Below are 18,698 nucleotides of genomic sequence, written 5' to 3'. Positions count from 1 at the left end.
ATCCTATTTTAAACAAACAGTTTGACTGTGTGCTGTTTTTAGTAATTATGTATTTATAGGAGCAGGTGTTCACATACTTTTGGTCATGTACTGTATGAAGCTCTTCTTTTCAGATTATGTGTGTGCTATAAACCCTGAATGGCATCTTCAGTAAGACAAACTAATGATTGCAAATTCAGCAGTGAAAAGGACTGAACATCCACAGAAAAAAACTAGGTGCATGTATGTTTGCATATGCAGCTAAAAATATAAATGCCAAGTCAGTAAAACCTATTTTCATTTAGGGAGACTTTTGGGTTTTTCCTGCTTTCCACTGCCAATCGACAGGAATGCTCATCATATTTCACACATCATCATGTAGTGCCTGTCTGTCTGCAGTTATCAGCAGGCGAACAGCATGACCCGAGTCAAAGCCATTTTACCAGAAGCCATTATGCAGGGGTGGCGTGACAGCATGCACAGAATCCAGACTCCTCAGACCTCCATTATAGCCTCTAAACACCCTCATGTTCGCTACTTCTGTTAGAATAAATTAGTATTTGATTATAAAATATTCCGGCAGCCAGCTACTATAATCTGTAGCAGATATAAAATTCTCAAGGATGTGTTAAAGTTATATTAGGTGGGCAGTAAAGCTATGTTCATTTTTAAGAATGTTGTAAATCCAGAAGCCTATTAGGTTGATAATGACTTACATAATTGTAATTTAATGTTATTTAGCTTAAGATGGTTTGAATTGTTATAGACTTGATATTATGTTTTATTTTTATTACATTTTTTTCTTAATTAAAAGTGAAGTGTATGATTTCTGGACTCCAAAACTGTTTATACATATATATTATAAACAATATAAATGTTTCTAAAAAAAAAAGTCTGAATGTTTCGAGAATAAAGTTGGAATCTTTCGAGAATAAAATCTGAATCTTTCGAGAACAAAGTCAAAATGTTTTTAAGAATAAAGTCGGAATCTTTCGAGTCTGAATGTTTCAAAGAAATAACGTTGAAATGCTTAGAGAATAAAGTCGAAAAGTTTCGAGAATAAAGTCTGTATCTTTCGAGAATAAAACCTGCATCTTTCGAGAACAAAGTCGAAATGTTTTAAGAATAGTCGGAATCTTTTAAGAATAAAGTCGAAATGCTTCGAGAATAAAGTCAGAATCTTTCAAGAATAAAACCTGAATCTTTCGAGAACAAAGTTGAAATGTTTAGAGAATAGTCGGAATCTTTTAAGAATATAGTCTGAATGTTTCGAGAATAAAGTCGAAATGCTTTGAGAATAAAGTCGAAAAGTTTCGAGAATAAAGTCTGAATCTTTCGAGAATAAAACCTGAATCTTTCGAGAACAAAGTCGAACTGTTTCGAGAATATTCGGAATCTTTTAAGAATAAAGTCGAAATGCTTCGAGAATAAAGTCGAAAAGTTTCGAGAATAAAGTCAGAATCTTTCGAGAATAAAACCTGAATCTTTCGAGAACAAAGTCGAAATGTTTAGAGAATAGTCGGAATCTTTTAAGAATATAGTCTGAATGTTTCGAGAATAAAGTCGAAATGCTTTGAGAATAAAGTCGAAAAGTTTCGAGAATAAAGTCTGAATCTTTCGAGAATAAAACCTGAATCTTTCGAGAACAAAGTCGGAACGTTTCGAGAATATTCGGAATCTTTTAAGAATAAAGTCGAAATGCTTCGAGAATAAAGTCGAAAAGTTTCGAGAATAAAGTCAGAATCTTTCGAGAATAAAACCTGAATCTTTCGAGAACAAAGTCGAAATGTTTAGAGAATAGTCGGAATCTTTTAAGAATATAGTCTGAATGTTTTGAGAATAAAGTCGAAATGCTTCGAGAATAAAGTCAGAATCTTTCGAGAATAAAACCTGAATCTTTCGAGAACAAAGTCGAAATGTTTAGAGAATAGTCGGAATCTTTTAAGAATATAGTCTGAATGTTTTGAGAATAAAGTCGAAATGCTTCGAGAATAAAGTCGGAATCTTTCTAGAATAAAACCTGAATCTTTCGAGAACAAAGTCGAAATGTTTAGAGAATAGTTGTAATCTTTTAAGAATATAGTCTGAATGTTTCGAGAATAAAGTCGAAATGCTTCGAGAATAAAGTCGGAATCTTTCTAGAATAAAACCTGAATCTTTCGAGAACAAAGTTGAAATGTTTAGAGAATAGTCGGAATCTTTTAAGAATATAGTCTGAATGTTTCGAGAATAAAGTCGAAATGCTTTGAGAATAAAGTCGAAAAGTTTCGAGAATAAAGTCTGAATCTTTCGAGAATAAAACCTGAATCTTTCGAGAACAAAGTCGAACTGTTTCGAGAATATTCGGAATCTTTTAAGAATAAAGTCGAAATGCTTCGAGAATAAAGTCGAAAAGTTTCGAGAATAAAGTCAGAATCTTTCGAGAATAAAACCTGAATCTTTCGAGAACAAAGTCGGAACGTTTCGAGAATATTCGGAATCTTTTAAGAATAAAGTCGAAATGCTTCGAGAATAAAGTCGAAAAGTTTCGAGAATAAAGTCAGAATCTTTCGAGAATAAAACCTGAATCTTTCGAGAACAAAGTCGAAATGTTTAGAGAATAGTCGGAATCTTTTAAGAATATAGTCTGAATGTTTTGAGAATAAAGTCGAAATGCTTCGAGAATAAAGTCGGAATCTTTCTAGAATAAAACCTGAATCTTTCGAGAACAAAGTCGAAATGTTTAGAGAATAGTTGTAATCTTTTAAGAATATAGTCTGAATGTTTCGAGAATAAAGTCGAAATGCTTCGAGAATAAAGTCGGAATCTTTCTAGAATAAAACCTGAATCTTTCGAGAACAAAGTCGAAATGTTTAGAGAATAGTCGTAATCTTTTAAGAATATAGTCTGAATGTTTCGAGAATAAAGTCGAAATGCTTCGAGAATAAAGTCGAAATGCTTTGAGAATAAAGTCGAAAGTTTCGAGAATAAAGTCGGAATCTTTCTAGAATAAAACCTGAATCTTTCGAGAACAAAGTCGAAATGTTTAGAGAATAGTCGGAATCTTTTAAGAATAAAGTCTGAATGTTTCGAGAATAAAGTCCGGAATGTTTCGAAAAAAAGGTCAAAATGTTTCAAGAATAAAGTCTAAATGTTTCGAGAATATAGTTAAAATGCTTGTCTAAATGGTCGTCTAAATATTTCGAGAATAAGGTCGAAATTAAGAGAATAAAGTCTAAATGTTTCAAGAATAAAGTTGAAATATTTCGAGAAGTCAGAATGTTTCTAGAATAAGGTCGAAATTAAGGGAATAAAGTCGAAATTAAGAGAATAAAGTCGGAATGTTTCAAGAAAAAAGTCGAAATGGTTTAAGAAAAAAGTCGAAATATTTTAAAGAAAAAAAGTCAGAAAGTTTTGAGAAAAAAGTCGGAATGTTTCAAGAATAAAGTCAAAATGTTTCGAGAATAAAGTCTGAATCTTTCGAGAATAAAGTCTGAATTGTTTCGAGAATAAAGTCAAAATGTATTGAGAATAAAGTCGAAATGTTTCGAGAATAAAGTTGAGATGCTTGTCTAAATGCTTGTCTAAATATATTGAGAATAAAGTCAAAAAATAAAAAATAAAATAAAATAAAATATATATATATATTTTTTTTTTACTTTATTCTCAATATATTTAGACAAGCATTTAGACAAGCATCTCAACTTTATTATTTTTTTTTTTCAATAATTAAATAGGTTTTTAAAAATGTTCCACTGACCAAATAGTGTTATTCTGTGGAATCGACATGTGAATTAACGTAATTTTTTTCTGTGGAATCGACATGTAAAAAGCTTAATTTCTGCTAAATTAAATGGGAAAGAAGTCCGTATTTTAGGGCAGACAAAAAATTGCATCACATTTATAGATCTACAAAAACATTCACCTTGACATTATAAAGATGTTATTTCTCTTAAGAACGCTGCTTGAAGATGCCATTCAGGATGACTGATTTAAATTTGCAGTTATTTTTTTATTCTTGCCACATTTGAAATACCTTACAATTACTTTGAATTTGTTGCCTACCAAGACCACTACTGTGTGTGCATAAGATGTAAGATATAAGATGGCTTGCCTCTAAGGCTGCCTGCTTCTTTTAATGTTTTCCTGACACGGTGTGGCTGAGGTCCTGTTAGGATGAGAGACACAGAAGCAGAGGTGTGGGATAGTAACACGCACATATAGTACTGTACACACAGGCTCGCATTGGGTCGACGCTCAGAACTGTAGGCAGGATAATCAGGGTAATTCAACCACCATTATAAATAAAAAAAACAATCACACTTATGGCACAAATTCACAGGGAAGGTGTGAAATAAGACATATCATATTAATCCACATCACTGATTACAAAAACACTTCGGCTGTGTGAAAAAACATGGCGAGAAAATAAACAGGTACAAGAGGCAGGATACATATGTATAGTGTGAATCTTACGTAAGTCGCTGTATTACAATCTCCTTTTTTACAGCATTTACTGGTTCATAGCAAATTAAATTGTCACACTCTCTTTTCTCTCACGTCTCCTTCCGGCTGCATTGAAATTCAAGCCTCATAACGTAATTGTGACATCTCCTTTACATAGAAATGCTAATGCAATACTGATGAATTCAGTGACATTTGTTTGATTAACTTTTTAACCTACTTTATGGAAATTCAGTATTGCCCTCTAAGCTCTCACACTCGAAACTGACAACATTTTACATTTTTGGCTGCTTGAGTGTGACGTGTAAACTCACAGGAAAGGAAAATTACAAATGAGATTTCTAGACAGCAGTAAGAAGAGCAGAGCAAAAGGAGACTTTTTCCTGTCTCCGTTTAGAGAAAACACCCTATAATCTTACATGTGACTCTTCTAGATTTCTCAGATGTGTCTCAGGCTGATCTTTTTTACCTAGATACCAAAATCTGAAATTAAAAAGATTGCCTATAATCTAGCATGCTACAGTTGAGGTCAAAAGTTTACATCCCCCGATTCAGAATCTGCAAAATGTTAATTATTTTACTAAAATAAGAGGGATCATACAAATTGCATGTTATTTTTTATTTAGTACTGACCTGAATAAGATATTTCAAATAAAAGATGTTTACATATAGTCCAAAAGAGAATTTATAAAAATGACCGTGTTCAAAAGTTTACATACACTTGATTCTTAATACTGTGTTGTTACTTAAATGATCCACAGCTGTTTTTTTTTTTGTTTTTTTCTTTAGTGATGGTTGTTCTTGAGTCCCTTGTGTGTCTTGAACAGTTAAACTACCTGCTGTTCTTCAGAAAAACCCTTCAGGTCCCACAACCCTGCTGAAAAAACCAGCATATGCTGGTTAGGTATGTTTTGGTGCTGGGATGCTGGTTTTAGCTGGTATATGCTGGTCCTTTGCTGGTTTATGCTGGTCCCTTGCTGGTTTTTGCTGGTTTTTGCTGGTTTATGCTGGTCATGTTGCTGGTTAATGCTGGTCCTTTGCTGGTTTATGCTGGTCCTAGACCAGCAACATGACCAGCATAAACCAGCAAAGGACCAGCATTAACCAGCTAAGGACCAGCATAAACCAGCAAGGGACCAGCATAAACCAGCAAAGGACCAGCATATACCAGCTAAAACCAGCATCCCAGCACCAAAACATACCTAACCAGCATATGCTGGTTTTTTCAGCAGGGAAGTCCTTTGGTTTTTCAGCATTTTTGTGTATTTGAACCTTTTCCAACAATGATCTTGAAATCCATCTTTTCACACTGAGGACAACTGAGGGACTTATATGTAACTAGAGGGAAAAACCAAACATTAAGAGCAGGGGGTGAAAACTTTATGAATTCGAGAATCAGGGTAAATTTAACTCTTTTTGTCTTCTGGGAAACATCTAACTATCTTCTGTAGCCTCTGAAGGGCAGTACAAAATAAAAAAATATGATATTTAGCCAAAATAGGAAAAATCTCCTTTCTCTTCAAAAGTTTTCACTCCCCGGCTATTAATGCATGGTTTTTCCTTCTGAAGCATCAGTGAGCATTTGAACCTTCTGTAATGGTTGCATACGAGTCCCTCAGTTGTCCTCAGTGTGAAAAGATGAATCTCACAATCATACAGTCATTGTTGGAAAGGGTTCAAATACACAAAAAATGCTGGAAAACCAAGAATTTGTGGGACCTGAAGGATATTTCTGAAGAACAGCAGGCAGTTTAACTGTTCAGGACAAACGAGGGACTCATGAACAACTATCACTAAACAAAAAAACACAGCCGTGGATCATTCAGATGAGAACACGGTATTAAGAATCAAGAGGATGTAAACTTTTGAACAGGGACATTTTTATAAATTCAACTAATATTTTCACTTGTGGACTATATGTAAACATCTTTTATGTGAAATAGCTTATTCAGGTCAGTACTAAATATACAATAACATGCTGTTTGTATGATCACTCTTATTTTGGTCAAATAATTAACATTTAGCAGATTCTGAAAGGGGGATGTAAACTTGTCACCTAAACGGTATATAACCCCAATAAGTATGTGTTTCTGTATCACACAGACGGAAAAATCTGAGACAAATTTGATATCTACATAACAAATTATTGCAATAAATCTCTTGTGACAATAGGCATTTTTCTCTGGGCAATGCTGCTGATCCATTGAAATCAATATAAGAGACACAAAGCCATACAGATGAATACTGAAAGGGACAGTTTATTCAAAAATGAAAATTTCTGTCATTGATTACTCACCCTCATGTCATTCCAAACCCGTAAGACCTTCATTCATCTTCAAACATAAATTAAGATATTTGTGATGAAATCCAAGAGCTCTCTGACCCTCCATACACAGCAAGGATGAGTAATTAATGACACAATTTTCATTTTTGGGTGAAATATCCCTTTAAGTACTGTACAGATACAATGAGCTCAAACTGAACGAATGTCTTGGTGTTTTATGCATATCTTGAGGACAAAATGCAGAGTTTCAATCTTATCTGTAACATAGTAGACATCTCTTTGTAATAATGCAGAAACAATTTTCTTTTAATTTTTATATTTTTCATCTAAATATCTTTAAAATAAGATAAATGTACTTGAAAAGCAAAATCACAAGATATTTGGTACTTTACTTAAAGTAAAGTGTCACTTGTTAACATTGGTTATTTTAAGAACTAACATGAACGAACAATGAACAATACATTTCTTACACTGTTTATTAATCTTTGTTAGTTATTAAAAGTACAGTTGTTCATTGTTCACATTAGATCACAGTACATTAACAAATGTTAACACACACAACTTGTGATTTTAATAATGCATTAGTAAATGCTGAAATTAACATTAACTAATATTGTTAAATGCTGAAGTTAACAATTAATTGTCAACGGGTACCAATATTTTTCTAGTATAAGTTTTTTTGTAACTAAATTATTTTATTTTTCTTACCCTTCTGGCAAATATTTTGTAAACCACACTGAATTTTGTTAGATTTATGCATGCAAGAAAAAATATATAATTTTTTTTGCCATTTGGGTATGAAAAATAATAGAAAAAAATACTGAAAATTATTATCAAGATTTTTTGCGGGACTGTCAGTGGTAAAAATCTTTCTTAATATAACATGATAATATTCTGCATATTTGAAAATCTAGCTGTGCAGTTTGTCGTTGCTATGATATGCTGACTGGGATTTTGCCAAGTAGGACATGCTCCTGAATAAAAAATAAAAATGTTAGGTTGATCATAATGTTGTTACATGACCAACAAGAAATATGAAAGAACATACCCTACTTACAGCCCTTTGAAATCCATTTTATTTTTTCCCAAATTCAGTTTTTTTTTTTTCCAAATTCATTTTTTTCTGTTTTAATTTTTCTGGATTCCATTTTTCTGTTTTTATTGTTCTAGACTCTGTTTTAATGGTTAAATTCATAAATATTAATCAAAAAGCATGTCTCATTAATTGAAATCATGAAACACACGCAATTTAACAGCAATTTATTAAAAGTTTTCTAAAAAAAAAAAAAAATACTTATTTATTTGTTTTAGACATATTCTGGTAAATATTTTTTTCTGACAAATATTCCTTTAAAAATAATGTTTTAATTATATATTTTTTTATTAAAAGTAGTACTATAGTATTACATTAAGTAATATATTTCTGTCACAGTTTCTTCTAGTAAACCGAACTTTTATTTTTACGGGTTGCTGTGAAGACCTGTAAGTTTCTGTTTGTAAATGATATGATGATAGTTTTCCTCAAACGAAACAGTAAAATGCTTTTAAAGTGACTCTCAGAGCAGTTTTCACATCACATCATGTAATTGAGTAAGCGTAAAAAATTTAGTTACCCTGCTGCCTTAAAATGTTAAGTTGAATCAATTCAAATATCTAAGTCATCACCTAGTACAACTTAACATTTTAAGTTGACTAAACTTTTTTTTTTACTTGACTGAACTTTAAATTATAAGGCAGCCAGGTAACTAATTATTTTAAGTTGATTCAACAAATTGTTTTTTACAGTGTACTTGGCAAAATCACAGAAAGCAGTATAATAGCCAGACATTAGGTTTGGTTCTATTCATTACAGCCACCAATAGTTTGTACTTTGTTTCAGTTTTATCTGAGGAACTGATGCAGTTGCTTAGAAAGTGAGTATGTGCACCACTCATGTTGATCCAAGTTGTTCTTAGAATTATACTGTTGCATAGACCAGTATTGTGACTGAGGCTCCAGGGCAAAAAGAGGACACTAGACTATTCCACATCTCAGAAACACTGGCATGAGAGGGACGATTCCCAATAGAATCTCAGTCACAGCACTGGGGAACACAGTGGTCTTTGAATCTTGTCTTGAAAGTGAGTGAAGCTTCACCCTCCACTTTCTCTGCACAGTCCTCTGCGCTCTACTCCTCTTTTCATGACCACTGCCTTCCAACAGTAAAGAGAACTAGAGAAGTTTGGTATCAGTCATGAAATGTCTATATATTACACAAAGTGTTGATTTTAATGGCTTATTGTACATATGCCATTATCTGTGGCTATTTAAAAAACCTTTATTGTCATCACAAAATGATTGCCATTCAATGTAATTGGTGAAAATACACAAATACTCTTTTTTGTTTTTTATTGTTTTGTAGACCAGTGGATCTCAACTGGTGGAACTTCTGGTGCAAAATGAAGACAGACGCCAGCATGAAAATGTCGCATCACTTCATCCTCAAAAACACATTGAAAAAGCTACACAAGGTAAAATAAATGTTAATTAATTAGATATTTCTGATTGCTTTTGTATAGTTTACAGTTTTAAAACTGTGTTATGTCTTCATGTCCATTATCAAATCTGGGTTTTGGAGCAAAACCAGTTGAGAACCACCGCTATAGACCACCTGAAGGCAAATGGTAAAGACTCTGTAAATGCAACGCTGTGTTAAGACGGGCCAACGCGCCAACTTCCTCCCCATGATTCTGCATCACGTAGCCAATTTCTCCAGGCTTAGCTGTGCATTGAGAGGGAAATTAAAGTATATATTCCTTCTCCTGTAAAGAACGTGAGAAATCTGCAACATAGAATGCTTCATTAATATTCTACAGGTAAAATATCATTGTTTTGCTCAATGCATTTAATGAAAAAAAAAAGAAGAATCAAATCATTCTGCATGGCAAAGAGGAGTTGCCTTTCAATACCACACAGTTAATAAACGAAGTCACGCTTCAGTGCTTTCAAAGCATAGTTATCGATGTTAGAGTAAAAAAATATTTGATTGAAGTGAATAATTTGAGGCTTATTGAAAGCAATATCGCAAAGTAGACTCAACGCATAGATGTTGGGTATCATAGGGTGGAAGGGAGCAATTGGCACAAAGCGGATTGATGTCATGCTGGCCCAAATAAAATTATGGTTTAAAGTCTCTCAAATGATATGCAGTCCACGGTTTTGAATTAAAAAGTTGCTTGGAGAACTTCAAATTCTGAACTTAGAATCAAAATGGTGTTCATTCCCTTTGTTATTGCAGTTCTGATGAAATCCGTGCCGCAAGCAATTTGATGATGCCATACTGTTTTATACCCCTCATATTAAGCCCATACTATGATATGAGGTTTGAATTTATGACGTTTATTATAAATTTAGTCTACATACTTTTTTTAATATAACAGGTAAAAAGATTTTCTCTTGAGCTTAAATTAGAATCATGCTGCATTTCAATGCACAGCAACATTTGGAACTACAAATGGGACCCTGGACCACAAAAACAGTCTTTAAGTAGCACAGGTATATTTATAGCAATAGCCAAAAATACATTGTATGGGTTAAAATGATTGATTTTTCTTTTATGCCAAAAATCATTAGAATATTAAGTAAAGATCATGTTCCATGAAGATATTTTGTAAATTTCCTACTGTAAATGTATCAAAACTTTTTTTGATTAATAATATGCATTGCTAAGAACTTCATTTAAACATCTTTATAGGCGATTTTCTCAATATTTAGATTTTTTTGCACCCTCAGATTCCAGATTTTTAAATAGTTGTATTTCAACCAAATATTGTCCTATCATAACAAACCATACATCAATGGAAAGCTTATTTATTTCGAAAAATTGACACTTATGACTGGTTTTGTGGTCCAGGGTCACAAATTTATTTGAACAAAACAAAACAAAAAAAAAAAACATTGATTATTATTGTTATTATTATTATTTATAATGTCTGGAATTAAAGTTGCAGTTTTTGCAATGTGTATGTTTAATTTTGAGACCAAAATAAACCATTATTTTATGCACAGGAATATGAAAGACGAACACTCTTTTACATTCTGGTGACACAACACCTTTTTTGTTTTTATTTATTTTTTATTTTTAAGTGCACTGTTAACGGTTGTTGCTTAAAGGCAGAAGCCTTTTTTAATTAACATATCTAAATATTTAAACAAGATAAATATACTTGAAGCAAATTGGGTATTAAGATTTTCAAAGAATGTATCGCATATTATTATTAATATTATTATTTTTTTAAATCTCGTTTTTAATCAGCAATATAACAAAATGTTGTAAACATTGTTTAAAACAGGAGATCACTGCCAGTGGTTTTGGATGCATTCTTTCAAAACCTGATTTACGTTATTTTAGCTTAATAAGTAAATTTATCTTGTTTTTTAGGTGTTTAGATATTACTAATAAAAGCAAGACAAAAAAACGGATTAATATTACAATAAAAGCACTCCAGTGGAGATTTGGCTTTTTATGGAGGTGACTAAAGTAAATGTAAAACCCGATCAGATGTCTGAAATCGGAAGCAATCCCTATTTTATTTCCATAAAGCACAGTGCAATCTGCTTTCAAAGTGAACTTAGTTCCAGAATTCAGTTTGCCATTATGGTAAAGTCAAAGGTGTAGTGTCACACTGAATGGAATGCATGACAGTCTAGAGGAAGTGATGTCGTGTTCATGACAGACAGATTACATGGTTCAGTAAATTTGCATGTCCGAACGAGAGATGAGAGTGACAGTTGCTCCCTGTTTGCATGCAGGAAAACACACAAACACACACACACAAAAACTGGCATTAGCACTGAAGTGCAGGCAGAGAGTCTTTACCAGGTGGTAAACAGGGGTCGTCACAGTATAATGTATGGGCTTTTTATTGGATGGCAACAGGATGACACATGGTGATGGACAGGGTGAAAAAAGGAGGGAAACTTATTAGAAATAATGCGGGGCGGTGCAATCATGTAGTGAACTACATGACTTGAAAGTCTAATGTTTCCTTTTTGAAATACTTTCAAAAATGAGTGATGGAATGAATTGTGAATGAGATGTGATTTCAATGACAGTGATAAATCCATCTAAACAATGACAATTTTCTTAAACAGTTGGAGGAGTTCAAAAATTGTCATTATGAAACTGCTGACACAATGAGGAACAGATGAATATAACATCAAGCAATTCAACAATCATCTTCCTTGCATCAACAATAGATTCTAATGTATCATCAGGTGGTAACAAAGTAAAACGGTGTCCTACAAGGACTCCACATGAATGCATCGGTGGCTGATAGCAGCCCGGCCAACGGGACACCCTATCTATCCTTGTCACGGTCAATGCTATCAGGAACCAGTCAATATCCCTCCCTCCCGCTCTTTTAGAAGCCTCACAAGTTTGCCCTGTGGCACTGCTGATAAACTTCCAGCAAGAAAACAAGCTTTATCGCGTCATAAAGACTCCAAACATCCAATTACACCTCATCTGAGTTCTGTTTTACTTTTAAGCTGGGAGTTAATAAATAATAAAAAACCCAATCAGCTACGTAATAATCGACTGCTGCGTCCAACCTACAATCTCTTCAGAACAGCTGGACCAAAATGACTCTCCAAAGAAGGGACCAAGATAAGAGAGCTGAACCTACCTTCAAGACCCTTGCTGTCCAGCAGGTCAAACATAATGACGGCCACGGCCGACCAGGTTACGACGAGAGCCAGCACGAGGATCCAGGCCATGGGGGAGCTGAACGTGCTGTACAGGTCATCGGTTAAGGTGCGTTTGGATGAACGATTGGGATGTGCGCTCACGTCATTTTTGGTCTCGACTATAGTAGTCGTGATGGTGGAGGATCGCGCTGTAGGGACAGATAGTGCAAAACAGGTTAAACTATGCATTTTACATGGCAATTAATAGTAAATATCTAGTCCAGTTTTAGTTTTATACGGTTGTAGTCACAGGTGTAGTTGAGATCTTAGTTGTGTTAGAGCATAGATCAAACCAGATACAGTGGATACTTTAAAGAATTCACCAAAAATAGAAATTATGTCAGTTCCTTTATATGTTTTGGCTTTATTTTATCATGCAAAGTGATTGTGTCACTTCAGAGGACATACAATATACAAGTTATGATATAATTTGATGCCATTTTTGTCTACCCTGGAAATCCAGAGGTCTCGCGAGAGCACAATTTGAATTGTCTCTGCAAGACACTCTGGCATCGAGCAATGATGCACGTTACTGCATTACGTAAGCAGTTCTGGGAACCAATCAAATCAGTGTATCTGATGTAGGCGGGCCAGAGGCGAGCTGAGCTGATGACGACAACGCTGCGACGTCCAGAATCATTTAGTAAACATTGAAAGGTGGCTACAGATGAACACCAGTTGTTTGAAATGGCTTTGGCCGCTACAATGAACGAGTTAGACTTGGCTTTTCATGTAAAAGAGGAACAGAAAACCGCGCTCGAATCGTTCCTTTGCAAGAAGGACGTTTTTGCTGTTTTGCCGACTGGATACGGCAAGAGTTTAATCTATCAGTTAGCTCCACTGGTAGCTAAGCGTATGGGGGGTATTGTTGTGATTGGTCGTGGCGTTATCCAATTGCGTGCAGTGAGAGTTTCAAATGCATGCTTGGTGCCGCCCCTCGAGTTAGGCCCTTTTCATTGCTCGATGCCAGACCCTTAATCTTAATAGATTAGGGTCTGGATTTTTTCCAGGCTAATTTTTGTCCTTTTTGGAGTTGGAAAGTTTTGGGTCTGATTGACTTTCATAATAGTGACAAAAACAACTAAAAATGTTCAAAATGTCCATTTTGTGTTTCAGAAAAGTATGGAAATCATACAAGTTTGAGACAAAATGCGGGTGAGTATATACTGAGAAATTTACTCAAACTACTCAAAAGATACAGATACATTAACAGTGCAATCCTTGCTGTTGTTTACATCTGAGTATCACCAATATGGCCGCGCATCCGGCTAACTGATCAAATCATGACGTAAGTGCAAACCCTCTATACCGTATTGATGATAATTATGATATTTAAATAATGAAATACTGTGATCATGTTAATTAGGGGTGTCGCATTATACCGGTGTTTGCGATATTTGAAAATGTTTCGTATGATAAAAAATGATGAGAATTATTACTCCATTATAATGTTTTATATTTATTACAATAACATATCTTATGTTATAACAGATATGTAACAATATTATAACATATCTGTGTTCTTTAAGATATCTCAGGTATTTTTATATAGATATTATGTGTGACCCTGGACCACAAAACCAGTCATAAGTTGCACAGGTATGTTTGTAGCAATTAGCCAAAAATACATTGTATGGGTCAAAATTATTGATTTTTCTTTTATGTTAAAAAACATTAGGATATTAAGTAAAGATCGTGTTCCTTGAAAATATTTTGTAAATTTCCCTCCGTAAATATGTCAAAGCTTAATTTTTGATTAGTAATATGCATTGCTAAGAACTTAATTTGAACTTCAAAGGCAATTTTCTTAATATGTAGATTTTTTGCACCCTCAGATTCTAGATACTGATGATGTATAAATCTCAATTTTAAAAAATTGATCCTTATGACTGGTTTTGTGGGTCAGGGTCACATATATTTATAATCCAATGCTAATCGACAGCCTTTATCACTGTATAGAATACTATAAAATAATAATTAGTTCACAGACGGAAGTTATGTCAAACGCTTGATTGACGCTATAACGCAAATTTAGAATACATATATATATTCTCATAAATTGTCTTACTTGACACTGCTAAACTAAAAACAGTTAGCATTTTAGTCTCTACTGTTTAGTGTAATTGTTCCTTTTGTATGTAATGATTAGAAAAAAAAATAAAGATTTGAATGATTGCATGATTTCTATAGATATCTTGATATACTGTTATCATGAATTTTTGAGGCCACAATTAATCGTGTAGTGAGAAATCATTTAGTTCAGATGATTGTTTACGAATCCTAGAAATAAGGCAACTGCTGGTGATAGTTTACAAACATAGTTTATTTTGTCTGCGTAGAGCATCTACAGACAAAACATAGAGTATTTTGTGTGCACACTCTAAATTCAATTTAAATTTCTGGCTCTTTTTAACACAGGGGATAATATGCTTTGCAATATGATTTTGCCCATACATTTTGTATGGAAATGCATGAAAGAATCTGTGTATTATATGCACATTACATTAGAAATGGTCTAGATCTGTCACGTCGCTCACTCTCAGTGCAGACATGACATAAGAGTTATAAAGACAAAGACAGCTGGACAGCAGATGAATGTTTGCTTTTTGTCTTTATCAGTGCATTGCCTGGCAGAGAGATTGAATTGAACTTGTTGTCTGTAGATGAGGCACACATCTGCAATGGCAATATTTCATCATTAAAACATCTCCAAGGCCACATGAGGAATGCTGGCGCTGTGTCATCTGCTGGCCGGAGCCCCTTTAAAAGCCTCTTTTCTAAATTGATATAAATTCTTGCGGCAGCTCAGTCTGAATTGCTGCTCAGAGAGTCCAAACATACGGCACATGTGACCTTTATAATACACGCTGCTATGTTTACTAGACCCATTTATTGATCTTTGCCAATATTGTTGACTTAAGTCATCGTAAATGATTGATTCTCGCACAAACCGTTTTGATTGTGTTTACAGAAATGCATTTGCGGATGATCCATTGTGAATCTGAGCCAAGGCAGTGGTTCTTGTTTATGTTGCTCAGAGAGCCACTGTATTGTGCTACCTCTGCTTTTGGCTTGCAGATAATTGCGTTTTCCTGTGTGTGGGGGTTTGGTACACACGTCACACACCAGAAGTGTTAGGACCACCTGTTGCAGCTCTTCACATTGGTCCCTGTTGTCAAACAGGATTAGACGTCCCATCCAAATGCTGACTCAAGGAGCTTTCTGTAGACACCATATGCTTAGCTGCATCTGGTTTGGAGTTTTTGCCGCATCTTTCTATGTGTTATCATAACTTTGCCCTTTCAGATTGTCTACAAGCTTTGGTATCTGATCGTAGAGAAACAGATAGTGTACACAAAAGGCTTAGGAGAAATCTTTCCATGGCAACACAGTGCACAAATGCCACTTCAACACTTGCTGCGATGTAAACCCTAAAGCGAAGGGAAGGTGGCACAAAAAAATGACATTTTTCTCATTGCTTATTTTAATATAAGACCTTGTCCTCCTCAGATCCGTGTGTGGATATCCATGGAAACTAATCCCAGGTTAGTAAGTGAGAGCTGTTGAGACAATGAAGTCAGCATAAAAAAAAAAAAAAAAAAAAAAAAAAAAACTCTGCACCGCTATTCCCTCAAGTGTCACTTTAGATATGATTTATTCAGGCTGATCTGAGAGACTTTTCACAGTTTAATCAGAATATCAAATTTACTTTTAAGTCTTTGCAACATTAAGCCATTTCACGCAAGACTGGGGCTCATTTATGCAGGCCCTTGACGTCAATTATTGGCTTTTTTTGGAAACTCTATCTCAAGTCACTGATAATGACTTTAAAAAGGTTTCAGACTTTTTAAACGTTTATTTTTTTGGTTTGGAAACTGGCTGGATTTCAATGTCCACATTGAAAACGTTCTGAAACCTTAAGCTTTCAATGAGGACTGAAGCTTTTCAGGAGCCACAAAAGTGGTCTGCATGACTAGCTGCTACTTTATTACAAGTTTTCAAAAGTCATGCAATAACTGTGAAACTGACTGAAGTTGTTCACTGATAATCTCGACATCTGGCATTCTTGAGAGAAGTAGTGATGGCTGATTTGTAAATGAATCATTGTTTTTAATCAAATTGTTTCAGTGAGTGATTTATTCATGAATCAAGCTAGTTCAAATCTTAAAACAAATCCATTGGATCTCATTCAGTCCTTTTTTAAAGCTTCAGTCACCATTTATTGTAATTGCATGAAAAAGAGTGACTAGTCTTTTTTTGGGAAACTCTATCTCAAGTCACTAATAAAGGACTTTAAAAAAGGTTTCAAACTTTTTAAACGTTTATTTTTTTGGTTTGGAAACTGACTGGGTTTCAATCTCCACATTGAAAATGTTCTGAAACCTTAAGCTTTCAATGGGGACTGAAGCTTTTCAAGAGCCACAAAAGTGGTCCGCATGACTAGCTGCTACTTTACAAGTTTTCAAAAGTCATACGATAACTGTGAAACAGACTAAAGTTGTTCATTGATCATGTTGACATCTGGCGTTCTAGAGAGAAGTAGTGATGGTTGATTTGTAAATGAATCGTTTTGAATCAAATCGTTTCAGTGAGAGATTTGTTCATGAATCAAGCTAGTTCAAATCTTAAATCAAAACTATTGATTTAATAATCCATTTCAGTCCCTTTTAAAGCTTCAGTCACCATTTATTGTAATTTCATGGAAAAGAGTGAGTATAGTCTTTGTAATTTCTCCTATTTTCTTTCACAGAAGAAATAAATATGGGTTAGGAACAGCTTGCGTAAGTAAAGTACTTCCAGAATTGTTTGAAATGTAAATTCATGGGTGAACTATTTCTTTAAATACATTTCCTCTCTAGATGATTGAACTGTATTTCAGTTGATAACACTACCTTAAAACCTTTAAAAAGCTGCAACAACATCAGAGGCCTGCTTCAAAGGACTACAGATTCTCATAGAGCCATATGATATGGTGTATTTTTAGCAGCTTTTAGCCACAAAATTCCCCTGCAAAGCAGATGGTTGCTGTCTAAGAGACAGTTAACTTGACTAAAAGACTAAGTTAACTTGAAGTACTTGACTGTATTCTGTTAGTATCATCATTTACATTACATACTCTAGCATTTACCCTATTGTTAGAAATGTAACTGGAAAATAAAGTTGACAGTACCTTCCATCTCTCTCATGCACTAACAGGCTGAAAAAACAATCTCAAGAGTCAATTCCCCGGTCCGGAATAGTTTTCCGATCGAAAGCACCACAATGGCTCTCTGTGCCTTTCCTGTTAGAGTTCCAATAAAACTTGCGCTTGTGCCAGGGCCCCCTACAAGGGAGCGAAAAAATGGCACCTGTTGCTTAAAGTGGCATAGAAAAAAAAACTATACACTTCCAGCTGGGGACCAAGTACCAGCAGGAAGGGAAAAAACAAGGCTAGGCTGTCAAAAGAGCAAATCAAGCCCTAGGTTGTCCTTATGTTTGTTACATGGGAGAGAGGGGAGGACGGGTTTCAAGGTAACCTTATCTGTGACTGAACTGTGTGGTTTATTATTAGAGTCCCCGGCAGCAACGGCATTATGCTTTGCCTTTTTAGGCCAGGGGTGTTACCCCTGAAGAGGAGCTGGGCTGTCATCGTGTGAGTGTGCGGAAGGCAACCACACACATGAAAACGCATCTTTGAAATGTGTTTTTTAGCACCATTTTTGCTAATGCACATAATGAAATATTGCATGTTTAAACGATAAAAGCATAACACACTGCAATAGATTTCTTTAATGGAGTTTTTTTCAGCTAAGATTGTAGTAAATGAATATGTGTAAGAAACCAAGCTCATGATAAACTCAGGTTAAGCTGTTCACGGTGGCTTGTTAAATATTCATGCAAATCAAGCGAAACCTTTTTCATAAACCGTGCAAATGGAACATTTAGAAAGTTGACCTTTAAAGAGCAAATTGCATTTTATTTTTTCAGCTGTACCTTCTCCATATTTCAGGGAATAGGAAAAGCCTGAGATGTCAGAACATAAGCGTGCTTTTAAGATTATATGAAATTGTATGTTGATGTATTTCATACTGAAACAGGAAGTTGGGATGTGATGTATTTTTCAGGAATAGCCTTATTTTTGGCTTTGCTATTGCTAATGTTTTATTAGACAACTTGAAATATGTATATCTAGCTGTTAAAAGACTGCCAACTACTAAGAATGTATAAGTCAAAAGTTTACATACACCTTGCAGAATCTGAATTTTCCTAAAATGCATTTTTTTTT

The 18,698-nt window shown here is 34.4% G+C and overlaps 1 protein-coding gene across 1 annotated transcript in view; it reads right to left on the bottom strand.

Annotated features, from left to right (window-relative positions):
* Positions 1–17,900, bottom strand: part of trdn (triadin) — a 36,598-nt gene extending 18,698 nt beyond the window's left edge. The window contains exons 1-4 of the mRNA XM_073852786.1: positions 17,604–17,900; positions 12,373–12,582; positions 11,565–11,603; positions 4,073–4,126 (exon numbers count right to left, since the gene is read on the bottom strand). Coding sequence (XP_073708887.1) covers positions 4,073–4,126; positions 11,565–11,603; positions 12,373–12,582; positions 17,604–17,619 — 319 coding nt within the window. The 5' untranslated portion in view covers positions 17,620–17,900. The remainder of the gene's footprint in view (positions 1–4,072; positions 4,127–11,564; positions 11,604–12,372; positions 12,583–17,603) is intronic.
* Between the last annotated feature and the right edge of the window lie 798 nt (positions 17,901–18,698).

The sequence above is a fragment of the Garra rufa genome, chromosome 13 (assembly GCF_049309525.1).
Source record: "Garra rufa chromosome 13, GarRuf1.0, whole genome shotgun sequence".
Lineage (NCBI taxonomy): Eukaryota > Metazoa > Chordata > Actinopteri > Cypriniformes > Cyprinidae > Garra > Garra rufa.
The sequence above is the reverse complement of the archived record's forward strand: the minus strand, read 5'-3'. Positions and strand labels throughout refer to the sequence as shown.